Genomic DNA, 23,329 nt, shown 5'->3' with positions numbered 1-23,329 from the left:
TGCACGTATTGCATAATCTCTTCACTGGTGCTTATACACTTTTTATATTAAAATTTGTTTCCTATTTTTATATATTTTATATTCATACTTGCACAAACACACCACAGCAAATTTCTTGTATGTGTAAACCTAATTGGCAATAAACCCTGATTCTGATTGATTACCATCTACATTCTAGATACATATTAATACATATGTCCTCCATGATGTTAGAGAAATATTTAGGTCATTCAATTTGAACCAAAAAGCCAAGGTTGACCTACTGAGGGCCGACTTAACTGTCTAGACTCCAGGCTGTAAAGAGCTGAACCAGCCACACACACACACACACACACACACACACACCCACACACACACACACACCCACACACACACACACACACACACACACACACACACACACACACACACACACACACACACACACACACACACACACACACACACACACACACACACACACACACACGCAGCTCACAGGTTTTTAATAACCTTCTCAGACCTCATGCTTTCTCAGTCCATCTGTCTCATCTGACGTGAATATGCAGAGTCAGTGTTGAAAACTTAGCACCATTTGTTACTGAAAGATACAGGTGTAAATGCTCGCCCCTCACCTTTTAGCCTTTAAGACAGGATACTGTCACTCTGTGATAATTTAAGTCTGAGTCGTCACCTCTACAGAAGTCAAACGACAGCTGTGAACTTCTTATTTCACAGTGTTTTGTGTGAATAGTGCGTGTGGTCGTATTTATGGGGAAAGACGGTTAACTGTGGGTTTAGACTGTGGCAGAAAACACCTTTTTAGAAGGTGTTTTAGGAACTTTTAAAGCCAGCATCACATCCTGGAAACTGAAAGATGAGTGAGACCACTTAAGCTGACAGCCACAATGGTGCTATTTACACACATTTAAACATTTGCTCCAGTGCCTCGGATCCTCCTTTGGTGTTGAGTAAATTCAGCCCCTGTTGCGTTTCTTTGGAAGACCACCTGTTTGTTTTGTTCCGCCACCAAAGCTGCGCTCCCGTACGTTTCATCTGCTGCTTTGTCTTGTGGGATGCTCGCTCAGCAGCTCCGCTCCGAGCCAGGCGGTGTCACACGATACCATTCAGAGCTCATGGCCCTCGACCTCCGACACCGCCGCCGCCCCTCCTACCCCCGCTGCCACACACACACCACTTCACCCTGTGGTAAAAAGCAGCCATTGTGTGTCTCCCACTGAAATCCTTTCACGCGAGGAGCCCAATAAGTATATTAACCTTGACAAACCTCCCCTTGCGTCTGTTGTTTTGTATACCAGGGTTCCTCTACCACAGCTGCCAATGTGTTAAAGTAGAAAATAGCCTATAATGACAGGATCGCTCATGAGTTTATCATTATTCAGAGCTGGTTGTGTTGTGAATATTTGTTTAAAAATTCAGAGATATCTAAATAAACGGTGCCTGCTCTAACCCTGCATGTTTGGAATGTTTGCTTAACCCGTGTTAATGCTCCGGAGCTACTTCAGAATTATTCCTTGTCATTATTGAGTCCTCCTCAAACTGTTCTACAATTATACCGTCACTTTTTATTGTTTGTGTGCTGGACGTTGTGTGCAGTGCTTTTAAAATACATGTGTCCATGTGCTCATCCTGCCTGGTTCATCTGCAATGAAGATTTCATAGTAAGTGTTTTTCATAAAATGAAACTGAATTTGCTTTATCACTCATGTGTGTGGTTTATTTATAAGTGTGAGTGATTTACTCAATTGGTGTAATTTTTCATACATTGCATTTCGGCTATTTAAGAGGTCTGTTAAGCAGCCGACACAATCTTCGGACCCAAGTTCATAACTTTCCAAAAACAAACCTGAATATCTGTTTCAGTCTGATAAGGTAATGACCTTTAACCTGATCACACTAATCTATGTGCAGGATATGAAAAGGATTATTTTTATGGTGAAGGGCCTTAACTTTGTCCCTCCCCTCCCTTTAGTTCCTACACAAACGAATTAAAAATAGTCTTGAGGTCATTTTGAAGATGCCTGTTCCCATGGGTCTGCCAGAGACTTTCGAGTTCAGGGAAAGAACACACACACACACACATGCATAAACTATCAGAAAACGATTTCTAGTATATGCACTTTACGTGGGAAGAGCTTTGACCTTAACGATGGTAGCGCTTCACACAGAAATAAACCGAACCACATGTTCTTAAAATTTAAAAAAGAAAACTGCTTCATTTGGTCCTCTCACGCGGCCTTTCTCTCATCACCTGGGAGAGAAGAAGCTCCGGAGGACGTGTGATGTGTTGTCCAGATGTGTAGTAAAGTCTGATTACCCTTGAATTAGCTGCCCCAGGTAGCGTGTCTTCTCAACTATAGCCTCTGTCTCTGCGGGAACATGCGCTTCAGTCTGACACACGCACAGACATACCTCTGCGGAGGAACTCTCCCCTGTGTAAGAAAACAAATCGATGCACGCATACTGTACGAGAGAGTGATAAGCCATTCATCATTCTCCAACGAAGACACCCAACATGTGTATTATTCCCAAGAGAGGTCTGCAGAGCAAAGGGTCAGTGTTGTGTTTCAGTGGGCTTCTGCAGCAAGTGGGGATTCAAAGGCACTCTGACACATTGGCTGCCAGAAGAAGAAAAGGATAGAATGTACAGAAACTTTTCAATATTAGCATTTTCTTTTGTCCTTCACTATTAAATACTGAGGCTTGTACATGAATCTGCACCAAATCTCACACACTCAAGGATAGCAAATGCAATCATTCAGTTACAGCTCTATAAATCTGTAATACTAAAATGTGTTTTTCATTTTCTTTTATTTGAGGGAATTTTTTATCAGGCCGACTCAAAATTGAATACACTGTTTTATAAAGGATGTGACACATTTCTTGTTTCGAAACTCCAGCTCATTTGAACCTTCTATTGATATAATCATTTTTTGCCCAGAATTGACCAAAGCAATGCTCCAATTTTTAACACAAAAAGGGCAAGACACCTTTTATATGGGTTTTTAATTATGCCACATTCATGACAGGCATACGAACAAACCACTTTTTTGACTAAATAAACTGTACATATCTGTTTGTTCAGATGTAAATGAGTGCGAGGAGCTCAATGGAGGATGCCAGCAGATGTGTGTCAACACACCGGGCTCTCACCACTGTGAGTGCAGCGAAGGCTTCCGCATGCACTCTGACGGTCGGACCTGCATCCGTAAGTTTATATTCCAATTATATCTCACAGTAATATTGTAGGATATTTCCAACATTCCCTCAGTAACATAGAGGAATAAGTTTAGTTTCATTTTGAGATATGTTCTTTGTTGTGTTGAATTCTGTTTCCCTTTACTTTAACCTGAAGCCAACCTTGTCCTAACGCTAACCACTGAGGGGTTGCGGGATGGGAGACAAAATTGGGGAAGCACATCTTGACTGTGAAACATAATTCGACATAACATGCGTTTTTTTTGCGTGTTCAACATGAAGTCTCTGCTGGTTTCCTTGAACTATTTATTCAATATAACCAGTAATCAAATCAGACATATTTATGTTTACTATTTTGTATTTTATTGCTTTAGCTAAACACTGCATACAACTCACAAATTGGACATCCACTATGTCCCCTTTTTACAAGTCTACAGTCCTTTGAGATTACAGGCTATTTGTGTATTTTCACAACTTCCAACTTTGATGGTGAGCATTTGAGATTTGCTAATGACCTGCTCACATCTGGAGTGAACATCTGGTCCCTGTTTGCCCTCAGGAGACTTGACTCACACCTTGTGTATTTTGTGAGAGAACATACAGAAGAATATCCCCAAATGTGGATTAGCACGATAAAACTCCAATGAGTTGCAGTGCTGAGCATCATTGATTAACCCCAGTGTCAAGTGGGAAATTTCAGATTTATTTCATTAGGATTGATCTAAATATTTAGCACCATGAAATAAGTAAGTTCTGAAGCAAATTGTTATTTGCTGATAATCCGTTCGCCTTCTGTTACCTTTTGGTTTAATGTCTTAATACTCGATGTAAAGGAGGTAGGGATGGAGGGATAGGAGTGGAGTTAAAGGGATAGTTAATTGTGTCTGCAGAAGTCATCAGGGTTTAAAACCAGTCCCTCTCTCACTTTTACAGCCCATCTGTGTCATCGTGTCTATGTTTAGAGCACCCACAAGACACACGGCTGATATTCATATTTGGCACATCATTAAATCACAGGAGAAATGAGATGGAAAGGTCATTAGGAAGTAACCAGCAGTACCCACTGGACCCAGCTCGAAAATCATTTTACACATTCCAGTCTTTACCCTGGGGTTTTCAATAATTACACGGCGGCAGAGTTGGAGGTGAAAAAGCGGTTTTAGGCTGACAACAATGTCAAATATATCTGAGTTCAGGTTTTAAAAGCTGTACAGCTTGTCTTTATTTACACTTTCTGTGTGTGTGTGTGTGTTTTGCCTTTAAGCTGTGACTTCTTGCTCAGTGTTGAACGGCGGATGTGAGCACAAGTGTGTGGACATGGGGAGCAATCATTACAAGTGTGAGTGTCGGAAGGACTACCAGCTGAAGAGGGATGGGAGACACTGTGAATGTAAGTCATTTTTACCAACAGACGCATGAATATATCAAACAAGTATGGAGCTGCAGGACAGCAGATTACTCTTTAGGGGCTTCTGCTGTTGTATATTGGACCATAATACAGCGCACGGCACGCTTGTGGTTACTGACAGTGTGCAAGGTAGGAAAAGGAAAGAATGTAACAAGCAGCTTTGGAAAGAGTCAAGAAAAGGAATTCAGATTTGTCCTCCTGCAGTGGATCTTCAGATCAAATATCACAACCCCAGTTCTCACCCATTGACAAAGTATGGAAAACCTGTAAAATGATGCATGTGGCAAATTCAGATGTCAGTCTGGTGTCAAAAATGAAAACTGTTCTTAGGAGGTAACCAGTAGGGTCACGGTGTCACCTGCTGGGTTGACCTGTCTTTAAGTTTTGTAATTGTGTGTTTATGTTTGTGTCAGTGATGGACCCCTGTGAGGAGAGGAATGGAGGCTGCGCCCAGCTGTGTCTGTTTGAGGACGGCCGGGTTCACTGCAGCTGCCGACGCGGTTTTACACTGGATGGAGATGCCAAGAATTGCGAAGGTGAGGAATTGCACACACACACATTCCCATCAGTTCATTTATGATCATGTGGATAAATGCACGTACACACACACACACACACACACACACACACACACACACACACAGAACACAATCACAAACTCAGTGAGGATTACCAGCTTGAGTTAGAGAGGAGGAAGAAGAGAATGAAATGAGGAAAAAATGGAGAAGGAACATTCCAATGAAATGTCTTTAATTGAATCTGCTCATAATTAAGAAGTCTTAATGAGTCTTTGTTATTTTTCTTATGCAGTACATCTGGTTTACAATCAAACTATCCATGAAAGAGAAATCAATATCAAGGAAAAAGATATGTGTGTAATCTATTTGTGTGTGTATGTGTGTGTGTGTGTTTATGGCAGAAATGTCAATGTACATGTTTCTGTGTCTGTATGAATCATAGTAACCCAGGTCCTATTCTCTCTGAAGTCCCAGAACTGCTGTGTAAATACGTGCATTCATGCCTTGTATTAATTTTCTCCTATAGACATTGACGAGTGCAGCTCAGGCCGTGCCAAGTGTTCCCATGGGTGTGTCAACACGTTGGGCTCTTTCAGCTGCGTGTGTCACCCAGGTTTTGAACTCGGTGCTGATGGCAAACAGTGCTACCGTAAGTGCAAATTCAAATCCACAAATTCCAATGGCAAATGACAATGTCCTTTCTCAACCTCAACATTTTTATCCAAAATATTATTCATCTTCTGAATACAACAAAAACATATATATATATACATACAATGCAAAATGGATAGGGAGCAGTAACTCAATTATCTTTTCTCAGACATACGGACCTCATTAAAACCCACCTGATAAAACACAGAATATCAATTCTGAATTCAGATTTCATGACAGTGGTGTTTGGCAGACAATACCAATAAAAGATAAGCTTAGAAAGTAACAAATATTTATTCAGCACATATATGATTTACATTGCCAGGAAATTGGAAAGGTTAAGTTTAGTTCTTTAGATCATCTTTACCCAGCAGTTAAAAGACTGGGACAAACAAAATAGTCCTTGAAATGCCCCCAACATTGTCCTCACTGTAGTCATGGTTGTGGTCGTGTGTCCTCCAGGCATTGAGATGGAGATCGTCAACAGTTGTGAGAAGAACAATGGAGGTTGCTCTCATCACTGTGAGCACACCACCAACGGCCCGCTCTGTTCCTGCAACCACGGTTACCAGCTGGACCGAGACAGGAAGACGTGTGTGGGTACGAATTTCTCATCTTCTTATTCCTCTGGGTCTTGTTTTCTCCACCGTTGTTTATGTATTGTTTTTTCTTTCACTCTTCTTTGATATTCACTCTATTTTGGTTTCTTTATTTGTCCGTCTGTCTCCTGAAACCCTGTACCACTGTGTGCCGTCCTCAGATAGTGATGAGTGTGCCAGTGGGGAGTCGTGCTGTAGTCACTTCTGCAGGAACTACCCGGGCGGCTACGAGTGCAGCTGCAGAGCCGGCCACAGACTCAACCCAGACGGCTGCGGCTGCGATGGTAAGAGGCCGTTGGATTGTTAGCAGATTGCCTGGTCTGGTGCTTTTGTAAGTGTTTACTATGTTGTGACACAGCTGCGCAGGACACAAAGTCCCAAAGCGCATATACAACCTAATTACTCCGATATTGAGCCTTTTCAAGCCGTCTCAGTGCAGAAAACTAAAAACACATTTGTTTACTGCAGAGCAGATTTTGCACAATCGAGAGCAACTGCCAGATTAGTAACACAGCAAAAATCATAATCTGCATCTGGAAGAATTTAGATCAAATAAATGCTCTGAAGTGAAACTGTCATATCTTCATCTGGATGGAGAGAAATGACAAGGCCGACCTGAGCTTGAACAGGGTGCGTTCAATCTCAAAACATTTTGAAAGACATGTTTGCTCAAAAAAAGGTGTGCAACCGACTTCGAGTTATGTTTTCTCTTGTTTGGTGGGTGTGTCAGAGGTGTTGCCCAAGCAGCAGCGACATATATAAAAACCCTGCTGTAATAAAAAGGCAGTGCACACAATGGATTCCCGATGTCCTCTATCAATGTGAAAGCAGCTGCATGCTGTCACATCATTGAAGATGTTGAAAGCAGCTTAAACTAGAAACTGTAACATTGAGCATATTTTGAAGTATTAAATGCATATTTAATCCCTCTGAGACAAAAAATCCACCTTACATACAGTCTATGATCACAAAGGACTGTTAAATAAACATTTTATTACATTTTATCTGGGCTGAACGCAGCTCTGCTCAACCTGTCTTCTAAAGAACTTATGCGTCACCAGTAAAAAACAGTTGTGTGCAACCTGGATAAACTTAAATCAAACCAACCAGAGACTCACTTACACTTGAACTGAGCTATTATTACTCTGTCATTTCTTCAGCGGTATGATGTTTGTGAATTCCTCTGACAGACATTGATGAGTGCCTGGCAGAAACTTCAGGCTGCGAACACTACTGCGTCAACACCGTGGGAACATACGAATGCTTTTGTCGACTCGGCTTCCGCTTGGATCACGACCAGCACTCCTGTATCTGTGAGTAACGTTTGGACTGTAGTTATTCCTGGATAGAAAAGCCATATCTTAACTTAATAAGTTAAGATAAATATAAAATGTTTCATATTAAGAAATCCCACTTTGTCTCATATGACTTAATCCCGACCCTAACCTTGTGCTGGGTGTCTTTAGCTCTGTATGGCAGAGAACTGGAAGAAGAGGAGGACGAGGAGGAAGAAGATGAAGAGCAGCTGGAGGTCCACAGATTACCAGATCTGCTCTTCCGCAACGCTCCTCAGCTCCTGCAGTACACAGCAGCCTTACACTCCCGTTATCACAGTGATGACGACGATGATGATGATGATGGTAGTGATGCTGGAGACAATGAAAAAGGATCACAGATGCAGAGAGATCGCAGGGGAGAACTCAGGCTGGACAGCCACATAGGTGCAGTAAAACATGCAAGTGACGAGACTAAGATGAGAAATCAGATGGACGTTATTTGATTGTTTTCATATTATATATACATATGTTTTTTCAGTGTGTCTAGACGGCTCATTTGGGGATGACTGCAGTGCGAGCTGTGAAGACTGTGTGAACGGAGAGTGCAGTGAAAACAGAGACAGGTGTCAGTGTTCACCTGGATGGACTGGGATCATCTGCAACATGAGTAAGTCCTGTTTATACAAAGACGTTCTACATTCCTGTGCATTGTGTGTGTGTAACTTTGTTTATCTGATTCTTGACAAGTGCTACAGTTGGTTAAGATATATTTCCCTCAAGGAATCAACACATCCTCCAGCTTAAATGATCACATTGGTCATTTGTCGCTAACCTCAGATTTGAAGCACAGCAGTGTTACTTGCATAAGGGTTAGGGTTAGGGAGATGTGCTACATGTAAACTCTTAAAAATCAAAAAGTAAATAACTCTGTGGTCAGGTTAAGGGAAAGGTCATAGTTTGGATTTGTTTTCAGATAGAGGATGTTCATTGTCTTGGTTTAATATAAAAAACATGCTGAAATGAGAAAATGGTGGTTGTTTGTTTGGATCTGTAATGAACAGCAGTCTCTCCCATGTTTAACTCCCACCCTCCACTCTGGCCTCCTTCTTACATGGACTCAGTTGCAACACCTGCCTCATAATAACTGCGGCCGATTGAAAGCTTTACCACTTGAATATAAAAATATCGTTTTGGGGCATTTGTACAAAAGACGGATGCTGTCTCACATGACCACTAGATGTTGCTGTACAATAAAACACAAGTAGGGGTCACAATAAGCTGACTGCATTCATTTAAGGAGAAATACACTTTTTTACTATCTCTCAAATGGTTAGATGTGAAGATTGATACAGCTCGCTCTGAAAACTCAAAATCTTTACCTTCTACGATTTTTTATTATTTGTTTTTTACGAAAAACAATGTGCAAAAGCAACACTTTGTGCTTTTTACAAAAACTACTAAACTATTTCTGTAAAAGTTTACAACAATATTTCATTTTTTAGAACGTATAAAATAAATGACTGGCTAAGACTTATGCATGGATAGGAGGCCAAAATAAATAATTTAGGTCCCCCCCCCACACACACACACAGTATTGCTGGTTTTCCCCACAGAATATAACCTCTTCTTTAGGTCTATTTGAGCTATGATGTGGTGAAGTTGTGGAGATGTGAGTGCTCCCACTGTGCATCGATCCAGGGCCATGTATCAAAACCTGTCTGCTCCTCTGCGTGGGAGGCTGGCTTGTTTACGGGCTCCTGAACACAAGAGCACCAGGTGAATCAATCTGTCTGCTACTGGAGCGAGGCCGAGCAGGGCCCACAGCGAGAGCACATGCCTGAGGCCAAGGATGTCCACTACTAAAGCAGAGCTCCATTGTTCCCATCAGGCTCCATGATTAATGGCTGTCTTTGCTCCGAACAGGAGTCAGGCTCGTAATCATGTGAGGAGAGCCACTTGGGATGAAGTCCGTTAGAAGCAATCTGTCACTTTTAGAAACACGCACCTCAGGTGGTGGTATTCAGATGCACACCCTGAAGGTGAAGTGTCTGGACATGGGCAGCAGTTTCAGGTGGAGCGGAGTAGATGTCCAATTTTACTGCCTGAAGCACAGATATGGGAATTGCCACTGTAGAGTAATAACATAGCGATCTATAAAGAACTGTGAACTGCTCAAAACATGGCGACAGCTTCGGACCTTCAATGGCCATTAAAAATGAAATAAAATATTCTACCACTTTGTCTCACACGATTTGACTGATGTCACTTCACCACCTTATTTTATGAAGTTATAGCCACAAGAAACACAAGAAATTAGTTTACACTGAAAGTTCATGTACTGGCAATACAGCAAGTTAAGTTGTAGCCCCTCTTTCTACAATCTGCTTCCAAGTTAATCTCTTAAAAAAGTTTTCTGTAACTTCTTCCTAAAAGGGAAGCCAAAGCGTCTCAACCACCCCCTGATGTCTGGCTGCAGTGCAGGTCATAAGCCCCACCTTCTCCATGTTAGATGATGGGACGTTGACCAAACTAAAAAGTCTAAATAGATGCAAAGTAACTTTCAATTTTAGGTAGTTCTCATCAAACTGATGTAAGTCCAAGGACCAAACATTTCTGTAGTCATCATTATTTTCACTTTCTGTCTATTTGCGGTTGCATGATGCAGTTACCCCCACAAATTATTACAGCTGGCTTATCTTTCCAGGGAGTGACATAAAGCTGCTATGTGACATGGAATTTCAGCACACATTAACGTGAGGGATTGTAACACGTCTTCAACAGCCAGATGGTTCATGTTATAATGTGCAACAAGGCCACAGGGATTAGGAGTGTGAGGAGAGCACGCACATGGAGAGAGACAGGATAAGGAGGAAGTGTTGACTGACTTCTTACCACCAGTGCTTAGACCTTGAATTTCCCACAGTTTGATCCAGCAATTGATTCTGATATGCCAGTGCTTTTTTTCTCATATGATCCCACCTCCTCTTGCTCTCTGCAGCTTGTCCACAGGGGACCTACGGTCAGGCCTGCAACAGTCTGTGCCGTTGTCAGAATGGAGGCCTGTGTGACCCTGTGACTGGGAAGTGTTTGTGTCCCCCAGGGGTACAGGGCCTGCTCTGCGAGGATGGTTTGTACACTTTTTTCTCTATAGACACACACTTTAAGCAGACACATGCACACGTACACACACACACACACAATTCGAATTTACGTTTTTTTTTTGGTTTAAGAGTAAGAATATTATGAATATGAAGTCACAATTTAATCAGAAAAAAGTAATTGGCCTAATATTACAAAAAATAAATACTTAAAAAGAAAAATATATATATTTTTAGGAAATAAGCAGCAGGGAGAAGTGGTGCTTCCCACTCCATCTTGATTACCTATCTCACTGTTTCTGCAGAAACTACGAAACCCCTTTGAATAGCACGCAGATGTACAGTCGACCACTACCAAACATTTCCTCCACCGCAATAGAGGCAACTTCTTCCAAGTCTGTTTGGTTCTTTCTTCAGAAACAGAAAATCAGGAGACTGAGACATAATATGGCGCTGATGTGCCAAAAGATTAAGTATTTGTGAAACCTATATGAAAAGTATAACTTAAGAAGATGCTCCTCATTCCTTATAATGACACAGGGTTGATGACTTCATTGTTATTATAATATTATGACTTTATTTTTATAAATGTATGAGTTTTACTTGAAATATTGTGACTTTAAGCTCGAAATCTAAGATTTCTCTTCTCTTTTTAGAGGCCCTTATACTCTGTCATATAATTAAGCCCATGTCTATTTTTATTTTCTTTTACCAAACTCTGTTAAACTGTCATTCTGTGGTTTTATTCCAGTGGAGCTTGTTTTACTGAAGCAGGCATCCTACCAGAACTATGACTATGTTTCCTGTCATTATTCATTTTCACAGGTTGCCCAAGAGGTTATTTCGGGGAGCAATGTAGAAGAAAGTGTAACTGCCCAAACAACGGACACTGTCATCGTCTGTATGGAGCCTGTCTGTGTTCTCCAGGGTTATATGGTCGTTTCTGCCACCTGCGTGAGTACCGACATGATGATGATGATGATGATGATGATGATGATGATGATGCTATCACAAACAATAAATAATAATGCTGGCTAATCATCTTTATAAGTTTAATGGCAATACAAATAGATACATTATTATTATGTAAGAGTAAATATATATATATATATATATATATATATATATATAACCTAAATGAATGCACAACATCAATACTGCTGTATTGATGTTGTGCAAAATTCCGAAGTGAAATGTGAGATGAAAAAAAGTTTTCAGTGATCAGAACCATCAAACATGAACTTAATGTTTTGGTGTCGTGCTGATTAACGTATCCTCTGATTAGATTATATTTAGAAAAATGATTTACATATTTTACATATAATGGAGACATGTCCTCCGTCTTCCACTTCCTCTCGATGTCATGTTTACTCTTCTTCGCTGGCTGTACTTAGGCGCTTTGACGGTGGCACCAGGTGAGAGGGCAGCTCTCTGGGCAGCCAGTGGCCTTCCAGTTTCCCCTCAATAAGGTGGACCGCTAAAGCGAACTCCTCATTGTCCAACATGCCGTCTCCATCCACATCAGACAGCCTCCAGACGTGAGCGAGCACAGAGTTCGGCAGAAGCGTGGTCGTCATCCACTGTTTGACTTTGCTGCCACTCAGTTTGCCCGCGTTCGGACTGAGGTTGTAGAAAATCTCATCGTACTTGGGCTTGTACTTCTCCACGATCCACTCGTCGAAATCTGCCTCACTGCCGTCATCGTCTCTGGGGAGCTCCTTGAAAGGATCTCTCCTGTAATGCTCGGGCCGGAACGTTCCCAAAAAGTCCCCGTCCAACATGCCGGGGAGGGATTTCTTCATCTTCACTTCTTGTTGTTGAAGTAAAGGCACCAGCTTCGCTATGTCGGTGGTCAGGAGTTTATCCAGGGAGGCCATCAGACTTGGTTTCAGGGTCTTGAACTTTGAGAAATCATGACCCATAAGTTTCTCCTGTAAATGAACGCAGTTACATGTAAGACACACAGAACATATTTAGTTCAAGTTAAAACATATATGTTATTAATATAGCAATTGAAACGTGGTGTTTGACCTGCATCTTGGTGCAGTCGGGGAAGTCACCAGCTGGAACCCGATGCTGTTGCTGGATCTTTTTGAAAATCACAGGAAGCTGATAAATCAGGTTGTGCTTCTTGCTTTCTTTGCAGAAAATGGTCGGCATCTCCTGCTTTAGATAGCTGATAATATGTGCATGAGCCTGGGAAGGGAGCAAAACTCCAATGAGACACAAGATCATCAAATCTGCAGCTGGATTTTTTAATATTTATCCCAGATAGAATACAGATGTGGGCCACTTCAGGCAATGATGCAACACTTCTGATCCTCTGGTGGCCTGTACAAAATGGATGTGGGCCTAAAGAAGTCAACTTGTAAAATAGCAAACGTGGAACAAAATAGCCCAAAACACATGTTGTCCTTTTTTGGCAAACATGCGCTGCTCTAGGCGAGGTGTAATCTGGTTGTGAAGTGTTTTAAATGGTGAATATGGCCCAAATAGCACAAATCAAATTCGGGTGCACCTTTGGCACCTTGTTTGAGATGCGGTATTGCTATGGTTGACTTGTGGCCCAAGCAAGCAAAGAGGAGCGGACCTTCCAAGTGCCGTCATTCGACGTGGCATGTGGGCCGCATGTGGGATGTGGGCCAAATCGGAGCCAAAACTTTTTTTGCTAACTGCGATGGACACAATCTCTTACCCGTACTAAGCGTGCCCTCTTCACCAGGTCATTCAGCTTTCGTACTGCAGCATTCCGCGGCAGGTTCCGTATGTCAGTCAGAAGATCCTCCTCCTCCAGCTCTATCAGCTGGTAGTGGTCGCACGTCTGCCTGGGCTCGGACCAGAACGACCCTATGTATACCCGCAGTATCTCCGGGGTCTGAAACACTTTCCCCAGTGACCACATGAGGGCGCCGTACACTCGCATGAGCTGCTGCGAGTCGACCCTGTCGGCCTTGTTGAGCACCACGCGCAGCTTGTCCTCGTAGCCGCACAGAGACCCAAAGGCCCGGGTGAGCTCGTCGGAGAACTCCAGTTTGTGTGCGTCGAAGAGCAGGATGATTCGATCCACACGCTCTGCAAACCAGCGCAGCACTGCCGGGTAGTCGTAGCCTGGGGATGGAGCAAGAAAACACAGGGTTTTCATCAACACTGACTGTAAGGGGGACTCAGGCTCTCACTGGTTTCGAGGCATTTCAGTTACACCCATAGATTAACACACCCATAAAACAAAGCAATGGCAGCTCCTTAACTTGCTGCTCATCTCCTCCCAACTATAATGTCACATTACCTTTGTCTGCTGTGCTTCTGACTTCATGTGTTGGACTGAAATCCTGTTATTTTATTGCATCTACTATGACTCCTCTTTTCAGGAATTTAAATCCCCCTGACAACAACGATGCTTTCCAGCTCTGTCTTAAACTTGAATACGTGGACATTAAGGCCCACTAATAGCTTCTGCCACTGAAAAGGAAATTAGCAAAGTATCTCACCTCGGCTCAGCTTTCTCTTAGCTGCAGTTAATATCCCCGGTGTGTCGATTATGCTGATGCTTTCAAGCACCTGATTTGGCATCTGAACACACTGAAACCTGCATCGAAAAAATATTTGTAAATAACAGAAAGGGAAAAAAAGTTTAATCGGTGACTTTTGGAAGAAATAAGATAAACTCCTCTTATTCTCCCCCTTTTTCATTTTCTGCTTTTGTGTCTTTTTGAGTCACCTGTTCAGAAAAGAATTTCCAAAAGGGCCAAGGTTGCGGAAGGGTTTCTTCGGGTCCACCGTGAGGGCATTCCCAGGGATGATTCCCTCCACGTCTCCGTACATGACGGCGCTGAAGCAGTCAGTGGTCGGCTCTGGCCCAACTCTGCTACCAGGAAAATCTTGTTCTATGAGATACCTGAAGACACACACAACGTAGAGCACCACTGTCATCATCCTTTGTGCAAGGAATCTGCATATTTTTAATGGCTGAAGAATGGGAGGCCACAATCTTACCTGATGAAAGTTGTCTTTCCTGTTGAGTACTGGCCCATCACCAGCACCATTGGCTTGCTGTCAAAGTCTGCGTCCTCATAGCTCGGCGTGTGGAAGTGATGGAAGGCGTAATATTTCTCTATCGGCAGCAGCCTCTTGTAATAAAGATTCTTCAGCTCCTCTGTCACCATATTGACATCTCCCAGCATTTTAGGGCTGCTCCTGAGCCTCCGGATGGACATCTTGATTTTTGTTTTGCTCTCGATCGTCTCAGTGTGGAGGCTGCTCACCCTTCTAAGACCAAAAACCGAATGACGGAGGAATGTGCACGAGGAACATTATCAGATTCTCACAGCTGTCTGCTCCATCCTGCAGCGGGACATAGAGAGGGTGGAGAGGGTGTAACCAGAGCCTGCAGCTGCATCTAACATAAAGCCAATGTGGAGAGGAACAGGGTGGAGTGGAGTTCAGCTTTTTGTTGCTGAGTAGAGACAGTCTTGGCAAAATGTGATTGTTTGAAGCACTTAATGAGGACATGGCAGTGTTTAAGTTTCCAATGCCTTACGTTACCCTCTACGTATATTTGTTCAACGTGTCTGTTTATGTGATGTAGTTGCTGTAATCTCCAACAACAGTGGCCACCAAGCTGCCACCATCATGATTTTTACAGCTCAAACTTTGCAGGAAAGCATTTGCACAAGCAGCCGGCCCGCACTCAAGTTAGATTTGTGATTATACTGATATAGTAGGGATGAATGATGCACCGTAATTGTGCATGATGTTCATGTGAAACAGGAGTCTGCGGTCACATGACTTAGACTAGCAGAGGTCTGGCGCTGTGATAACACGGTGGTCGGGTGTGTTTGTTTTAATAAATGCAATCCGATATTTCAACATTTTTTCTCAATGAACTCACTCCAACAAGCAAAAATGTATTGTTTTTGCGTGACTGTAAAGAAACGTATATGAAGTCGTTTTCATGCAGCAACAATGTCAGTCGTGCCGTTTGATGAGCATTTGTGTGAGAACCTATTGACACCATTCGCCACTGTACATCGACCTAACTGTGCTTTTCTTTTGTTTTCCGCTTTCAAACCGATCCATCCCATCCGCCCCTCAGCTTGTCCCAGGTGGACGCACGGCGCAGGCTGTTCCAAGGAATGCGACTGTGTTCAAGAACATTCCTCTGGCTGTGACCCCAAAACGGGGAGCTGTTCCTGTAAAGCTGCACACCACGGCCCACAGTGTGAGAAAGGTAGGAACACTTAACCAGGACACCAATGTGTTCATCAGTATCCAAGGCCTCAGGAATGAAATGGTTAAGATTTGGGTCTAGTTAAATAGAGTAAACAATTTCAGGTCAACTGCCTAACATGCACCTTTCAGCCCAAAACTGATGTAGACATATTGCTGTAATGACCATTTCACAGCTTCAAACTTTATTAAGATCCTAGTTAATCTCCTTGGCTGGTGGGAAATAAACCTGGTGGTATGCTGCTTAATGCAGTCAAGGGCTATAGGTCTCTATTTAATATATAGAGGAGCAGCTTGAGATCATCCACAGAGATTTCAGAATCATCCCTGGTTTGAACAACCCAAGTGCCTGACTACTCTCCATGGTTTTGCAAAACGTTTGGTTTGAGATTCGATGTTGTATTAATCTTCTTTTGCTCTCTATGTGTGTGTGTGTGTTTCCGTTCCCTTATTGTAGAATGCGATCCTGGCTTCTTCGGTGCAGGCTGTGAGCGGCCATGTGACTGTCCAGGTGGGGGACCATGTGACCCCAGGAGCGGAGAGTGCAGCCAGCGATGTCCTGCGGGACTTCATGGAGATAGATGTCAGCTCGGTGAGACTAAAAGCTGCTGCATTGCAGTTTAAATAACATTGTGTGCATCAAACTATACAAGTGCTGTGTAGGGGAAGTGCAGAGTCAAGTTATTTTAGGTCTAATTTATGTTCATCTGGCGTTCATCCATAGGTCATCTTTTTCTTTTCAAATGTTTCCGACACAGTGTTGAGGGACAGTAAGAAGTCCTCCATCAACCTTGACTCCACAGCGCTCTCTTGTGGTTATATAGTAGAGCACCACTGTGAATACATACAGTATAACCCTGCATACTGGTGCATACAGGTGTCTGCATGTCTGGTTTTTGTTTGCAAACTTCATGCTTGTGTAGATGTTTTTGATAAACTGACAACACAAATTGTTATTGATGAGTTCCTGCAATTTCTCCCCCTTTGTCACAACCGTAACGCCAATAAATCCTCCTTTATTTTCTCCTTCTATTCACTCTCTGTTACCTTTGATGGATTGAGTGGATTTAGTACTTGAAATAAAAAAAGTTCACCTGGTCAATGCAGGTGTTCCTGTTATTAAGAGTTATTCCTCAGCAGCAGGGCGTCCTCCGGCTGTTTGCTCTGCCGGTTGAAGGAAAGTTCAACCCTCTGTGTTTTGATCTAAAGTGATACTGAATATTGTTCGGGAGCCTCTGGTATAAAATGTGACTTTGTGCCCCGTGGAGTGGATTAAGACAACATGACTGAGTTACAGTGTGTCAGCGCTAATGCACGGCCCAGGCCCAGGCTTGCAGAGTTTGCCGATGCCAAATATAAAACAGGAGTCTTCCAAATGTTCTGACTTTTACTGATCTTCAGTTGGTGGCCAGGTCATGACAGGGGTGATTTACTTGAGTTACTACTGCAGAGGCTGAATAAATAAACAGAAAACGAGTGAGCATTTCTCTACTGTAGTTTTCTCCCTTAGCCCATTGTGCAATATTGTGTAATCGTGTCTTGTGGTTTTTCTGGTTTTACACTGGACGGTTGTGTTTTCCACTTTTTTTATTCTATGTTTTTATTGTGTATTGTTACCAGCTTGCAAAGCTGGGAGCTATGGACAAAACTGTCATCTGACTTGTGACTGTGGAGGAACGCTCTGTGATCCCATAACCGGAGAGTGCATCTGTCCCCCTGGGAAGACAGGACCCTCCTGTCAGGAAGGTATGTTTAATTCATTGTCCTTTAAAGGAAAAATAGTCTGCTCATATTCAGTATCATGATTTCAGTTTGGGTTATTACTTGAAAAGGTTCTAATGCTTGATTGTTAAGTAAACACATCACTTTCCTCACACTGTCCAACGCTGCAGCTCCTCTTTTCAGCCTCTGTCTGAAACTCTCTTTAAGGCCTCCCCCCTCCTGATAAAGCCCAGTCTGCTCCTTTTGGCCACTCTGTTGTGATTGGTCAACCAGTTCCAGCGCATGTAGAAAAAATTGGCCTCCACTCTGGATTTACCTAACTTTGTTAGGGGGTGTGTCAGAATATCCACTAGGTGTGCAAATGTAGAGGACATGGCCTGTCACCTTTAAATTTGTTTATCATGACACAATTAGTATATACTGCATACCTGCAACCCCCCCGCCCCACGTGCATGCAGTCAGACGAGGTTGAGCATTTGACATTGCTCTGCTAGTCTATGGTGCCTCAATTTAACATTACTGGCTTACTTTACTGGTCCAAAAGGCATGTGGAGGTGACAGTGAGCGCCCTCTGCTGAATCACGAAGCAAACTACCACAGATGGTCTGATGTGCTTCTAGATTTGTTTATTTTGAAGTCAAACAGGTCAATACAGTTCAAATGTTAACAATTCAAATAAAAACTGAAAGCCTTACTTTTGACTTTGGGCTAACCTTGTAGACCTTTTACATGAAAAAGAAAACTCCATGTGCCTCAAAGGGAATAACTATAAAAGCATAATACGTCTCCAGAGCTTTGGGTCATTTTAGCCTGATCGTGTTGCAGATTATAGGAGGAAGCAATGTGTTGAGGGAAAGTTTGAACTCACTGACTCACTTCCAGCTTGCAGTTTTATCTCTAGCCACAAAGACACCATTGTGTTTGTGTCCCTTGTCCTTCTCTTAACCAAACCAATCAGAAACTTGTCCTTTGCTTTAAAGCTCACTTGCCCAGTGTCACATTTTACCCCTTTCACAGACCTTTTTAAAGCATTCCTCTCCCAAATTATTTAGGTATAAGAAGCTTTAGGGCTTTACAGCGACGTTACTAACATAAGTGGATTACTGCTCAGTTAATCTGAAAGACACTTGATGCTCCCCAGACTGCCCTGATGGATTCTGGGGGTTAAAATGCCAGTCGTCTTGTCCTGGCTGTCAGAACGGAGGCTCCTGCAACAAGCAGACTGGAGGCTGTGACTGTTCGCCGGGCTTCACAGGAGACCTCTGTCAGAACAGTGAGTTTCTACTGAGGTTTGAGACAAAAAGCATGGGATTTCTGTCATTTTAGGTTTAGTTTTAACCATAGACTGTTTGTTAAGATGAACGACATGACTGCTCCCCAAAAGGGAAGCCAAAGCGTCTGGATTGGCACCTGGTGGCTGGCTACAATATAGGTCATAGGTCCCGCCTCCTCCTTCTTAATGGAATCGGACAGGTGACCAATAATAAGATCACATCACATGAGATTTTCTCAAAGATGGTTTTAGGTCGTTCTCTGTTCAATTGTTATTTGACGCTATTAAACCAAGGTGAAACATCATGATTGACAGCTGAGCCTTGATGGGGCATGTGTATCGAGGGGTCCTCGCTACTACGGCTCCGTCCCCACATTGCAACTGAGCAGACTCTGGCTCCAAATGTGTTAAAGTGCACTGTTTGTATCCAGGATATTTTAGCTTCATTTCTGGATAGTGGGAGGAAGTTGAAACATGTTGTCCATCTGTATATATAGTCTATAGTTTTAGCCAATTATTCACATCTGTATGCTTCAAGTAAAGATGTTAATTTAACTTTATTTGAATAAGTGAATGGATCCAGATGTTAATTTTCCGTGTCCGCTTTGTGAAGATATTTTTTACTTTCACTTTGTTACTAAAGCGTGTGTCCTGTGGATGTCTGTTGTGTCCAGAGTGTCCTCCAGGTTACCATGGAGCCGGCTGCTTCATGCACTGTTCATGCCACCCTGATGCCGGCTGTGACCCACACACTGGACACTGCGTCTGCCCTCCTGGCAAAACAGGCCACGACTGTGCAGCACGTGAGAACTGCACTTACCCTTAAAATATACTGAACTATCATTCATACGTTGTGTATGACTTCCACTGCAACACTTTTTGACTTTCACAGCCTGTGAGTCTGGCTACTGGGGCCAGGGGTGCACCACTAGATGTCAGTGCCAGGACAGATCTGTGGGCTGTGACCCGGTCACCGGTCAGTGTGTGTGTGAGACGGGCTTCACCGGAGACCACTGTGAAGAGAGTAAGTTGACCTCTTCCATATATTTTTGATGAATGCTGCCACCATCGGGTGTTTGCAGGTATAGCATCCTTTGAGTTCACGGAAAGTAATTCCCTGGATCTTTAATTAGATCATATTATGTTTACTTTTAGAAAATATTGCAGTTGATCCTGGGACTGTGATGTACTTAATAAGTGGGATGAACAACATGATATTTAGCACCACAGCTTAACACCACAGACTGTATATATGGTTTCTAACAGGCTGCACTTTGGTTAAAAAATTCAAGACAAAAATCATTCTGATACAATATAATCTTGATAACCGTCCATCATAAGTTTTCTGTGTTGTAATGTTCACATCACTGTCGTCCACAGAGTGTGTGAATGGCAGTTATGGGCAGGGCTGTACTCAGCAGTGTCAGTGTCACAATGGAGCCCACTGTGACCATGTGAGTGGAGCCTGCACATGTTCTCCTGGATACGCCGGCACGTCTTGTGAAAAAAGTAAGATTTCCTTTGTTTGAGTTACTGGCTTTCCTGCCAGCATCATTTCTTAGAAAAGTGAAGCCATCCTTTATTTATTTATAAAAACCTCAAATGTAGGAAGTATAGTTCTGCTAATAATCCACCCAGTATATAAAGTGAGGGGGATATAGTAATCTGTGTATGGAACTTCACAGTTATGTTAACCAGATAGGGAATTGGTGCCCTCTGATATTTTAGATTTTAAGAAATGTTTGTTTTTCTGTCAATCGATGGCAAACTGAGGAATGGCTCTCAACTCAGAACTTTATACCAGTAAGCAACAGAAAGACACCACACAGTTGTGTTTACAGGGTGTGGATATTAAGGGATTTACTTGTTATCATTAGCACTGGATTAAAGGATTTCTCAATAATCCACAGCTGCAGTTCACATGAAATGAACCCGATATACAACAATGATTAGAAGCTGTTCATGTAATGCAAGAAGTCTTTGACATTGCTGCATTTTCTATTTAATTTTACATTTTCTGTGCGGCAAAAAGGTTTCTGGTTTGAATTCCAGGTCCAGGACAGAGTCTTTCTGTGTTGAGTTTACATGTTCTCCCTGTGTCTGTGTGGGTTTTCTCTAGGTACTCTAGCTTCCTCCCACAGTCCATAGAGAGGCTAGTTAACTGGATCGTAGGTGTGAATGTGAGAATGGTCGGTGAATGGTTGTTTGTCTCTATATGTTGGCCCTGCGATACACTGGCGACCGGTCCAGGGTTCACACCGTCACACCCAATATCAGCTGGGATTGGCTCCAGCCCTCCTGCGATAAGCGGTATGGATGGATGAATGGATGGATAGATGGATGGATGGATAGATATGGCATATAACGCAGAGGGATACAGTATCTCAGTCTGTCTGTCTGTCCATTTGTAAACATTTAATTTTTGGAGCAGAACTCCCAGTTGTGTTATTCAGGGAGTGAAGTGGTGCGTTTTGATAGTTTGGGTTTCAGGAGAGAAACCTCACATGAACATTGATGATTCTTCAGATGACTTGAGCATTTTTTTTACAGTTTCATTTAGTTTTGCATTTTGTCAGAGCTGAAATACTTTCTATCTTTTACTATAAGCAAGTGTTCTGATAATCAGTTGGTGCTTAAGTGCCATTTTTTAAGAAAAAATATTGAACATTCCAGGTTGTCAGTTTGGAGGATTTGCTGCAGGTAGTGAACTTAGTGTTTTAGGGTATTATGTCATTGGATGTCACAAAATACAAAAAACGGTTTATTATATAAGTATATTTTTGTGTTAAGTTATCCATACTGAACTTAACTTAACTTATTTAACCACATTCCCAGTCAAGGCAACGCTGCTGCTCGACACAATATCGTTTTGATACACTAGAGGGCACTGCAGGATGTTTTTCTGATTGTCTTCATCTGCCCAAGTTTGATTGAATCCTAACACAGATTCAATGAATCATCTGATTGTCCGTGTAACGTCACGGGCAAAAAACATTTAAAAAACCACACAAATCCCCAGATATAAATTGTGATAGTCGTCCTGGGATAGATGAACAGTATTTCACAGGAAGCAGAGTCCTTTCATGTGCCCCCACATAGCAAACCCCTTCATGTCACCAATATTCCTCTCATCATTACGATATTTGTCCTGAGCACTGAGACACGGCAACAGTGAGAGAGTCCTAACAGTATAATAGATTTGTTCTTGATTATAGTCTTTTGACTCAGAGTGGCCTCCTGTTATTACAAAGTGTAAGATTTACTGGAAGTGTACGACCAGGCCCAGAAAATTCATACCACCTCTGTAACGCGTGGGGCATCGTAAATCACGGCCGTGTCACTCTAGAACAGGGCTTCACATCCCTAGTCATAACACTCTAATGGCCTCAGACGCAGACGTCACTCTGATTGGTCATTGCTGTGGAAGTACTGGCTATCGGTTCGACCAGATTCTGTTTTGCTGAAGGCCTTTCCCCCTCAAACAGAGGTGTCCCGTTTCTCAGTCTTCTGCTGGGGCCTCTTCCTTCAGGAGAAGTCAGGAAGAGGCCTGCGCCGTGAGAAGGACCAGATCTCTCCACTTCATCTGTTTTCGCAGAATTCAAATGACTTTTCAATGTTTGCTCCTACGTGGGCAATTTTCATCCCCACTCTGGCTTATATCTCATCGCTCATGAAAATCACCGCCACTGCAGGACTCGCAGAGCTCGTTGCTATAGTGAAAAAAAGCCTTGTTTCGCTGCGGCTGATGCTGAACATTTCCGTCGAGTCGTTATTGTGCCGAAATGTGTCCATGCACAACAGACCTCTTGTTCGAATAGCGTTGGATTGTTGCTGCAGTTCTGATCCACAACTTTGATGTTTGCATGAAAACAGCAGTAAAAAAAACAAAAACCGGGGTTCGACCGTCATCCAACAGCTGCGTTATTGACGAGGAAGCTGGCTTATTGTTTTGTTGTTGTTGTTGTTGTGTTGACCTCTTTCATTGCAGGCCCTGAATAGCACCAGGATGTGCTATTCTGTGTTCTCTCTATCCGCTGTGTTTCTGTGGTCTGCGCTCTCCGGCTGTGTGGTCCTGCTTTATGGGCTGACAGCAGTGGCTCTTACACAACCAGAGATCTGGAAATAATCCTCCTGTCTTAAAGAGCTCATTTAGTCTGGAGAGTCTTTCAACGATGGCACAGTGTGTGTGTGTGTGTGTGTGTGTGTGTGTGTGTGGGGGGGGGGGGGGGGGGGTGTTTGTGCATGTGTGTATGTATGTCTGTGTGTGAACATGTGTGTGTACGCGCTTGTGTGTGTGTTGGAACGTCTCATCTGTGCCTACCTATAAACAAAATTGGAGGGAAGAGTCCACATTTACAA

General features: G+C 42.8%; 2 protein-coding genes across 2 annotated transcripts in view; one reads left to right on the top strand and one right to left on the bottom strand.

The window, feature by feature from the left end:
* Window positions 1-23,329, top strand: part of zgc:158328 (uncharacterized protein LOC567225 homolog) — a 59,231-nt gene that overhangs the window by 20,962 nt on the left and 14,940 nt on the right. The window contains exons 6-23 of the mRNA XM_034604872.1: window positions 3,086-3,208; window positions 4,463-4,588; window positions 5,020-5,142; window positions 5,651-5,773; window positions 6,238-6,375; window positions 6,536-6,658; window positions 7,565-7,687; window positions 7,841-8,095; window positions 8,190-8,318; window positions 10,650-10,778; window positions 11,575-11,703; window positions 15,842-15,976; window positions 16,433-16,567; window positions 17,596-17,721; window positions 18,839-18,970; window positions 19,645-19,773; window positions 19,863-19,994; window positions 20,351-20,479. Of these exons, the coding sequence (XP_034460763.1) occupies window positions 3,086-3,208; window positions 4,463-4,588; window positions 5,020-5,142; window positions 5,651-5,773; window positions 6,238-6,375; window positions 6,536-6,658; window positions 7,565-7,687; window positions 7,841-8,095; window positions 8,190-8,318; window positions 10,650-10,778; window positions 11,575-11,703; window positions 15,842-15,976; window positions 16,433-16,567; window positions 17,596-17,721; window positions 18,839-18,970; window positions 19,645-19,773; window positions 19,863-19,994; window positions 20,351-20,479 (2,439 nt within the window). The remainder of the gene's footprint in view (window positions 1-3,085; window positions 3,209-4,462; window positions 4,589-5,019; window positions 5,143-5,650; window positions 5,774-6,237; window positions 6,376-6,535; window positions 6,659-7,564; window positions 7,688-7,840; window positions 8,096-8,189; window positions 8,319-10,649; window positions 10,779-11,574; window positions 11,704-15,841; window positions 15,977-16,432; window positions 16,568-17,595; window positions 17,722-18,838; window positions 18,971-19,644; window positions 19,774-19,862; window positions 19,995-20,350; window positions 20,480-23,329) is intronic.
* LOC117773166 (EH domain-containing protein 2-like) lies at window positions 11,707-15,339 on the bottom strand. Its single transcript, XM_034604873.1, has 6 exons — window positions 14,743-15,339; window positions 14,468-14,644; window positions 14,238-14,335; window positions 13,445-13,857; window positions 12,781-12,945; window positions 11,707-12,680 (listed from the first exon to the last, which is right to left on the bottom strand). Exons 1-6 carry the CDS (start codon window positions 14,961-14,963, stop codon window positions 12,117-12,119), a joined length of 1,638 nt encoding a protein of 545 aa, XP_034460764.1. The 5' UTR covers window positions 14,964-15,339; the 3' UTR covers window positions 11,707-12,116.

The sequence above is a fragment of the Hippoglossus hippoglossus genome, chromosome 13 (genome assembly GCF_009819705.1).
Source record: "Hippoglossus hippoglossus isolate fHipHip1 chromosome 13, fHipHip1.pri, whole genome shotgun sequence".
Taxonomy (NCBI): domain Eukaryota; kingdom Metazoa; phylum Chordata; class Actinopteri; order Pleuronectiformes; family Pleuronectidae; genus Hippoglossus; species Hippoglossus hippoglossus.
The sequence above is the reverse complement of the archived record's forward strand: the minus strand, read 5'-3'. Positions and strand labels throughout refer to the sequence as shown.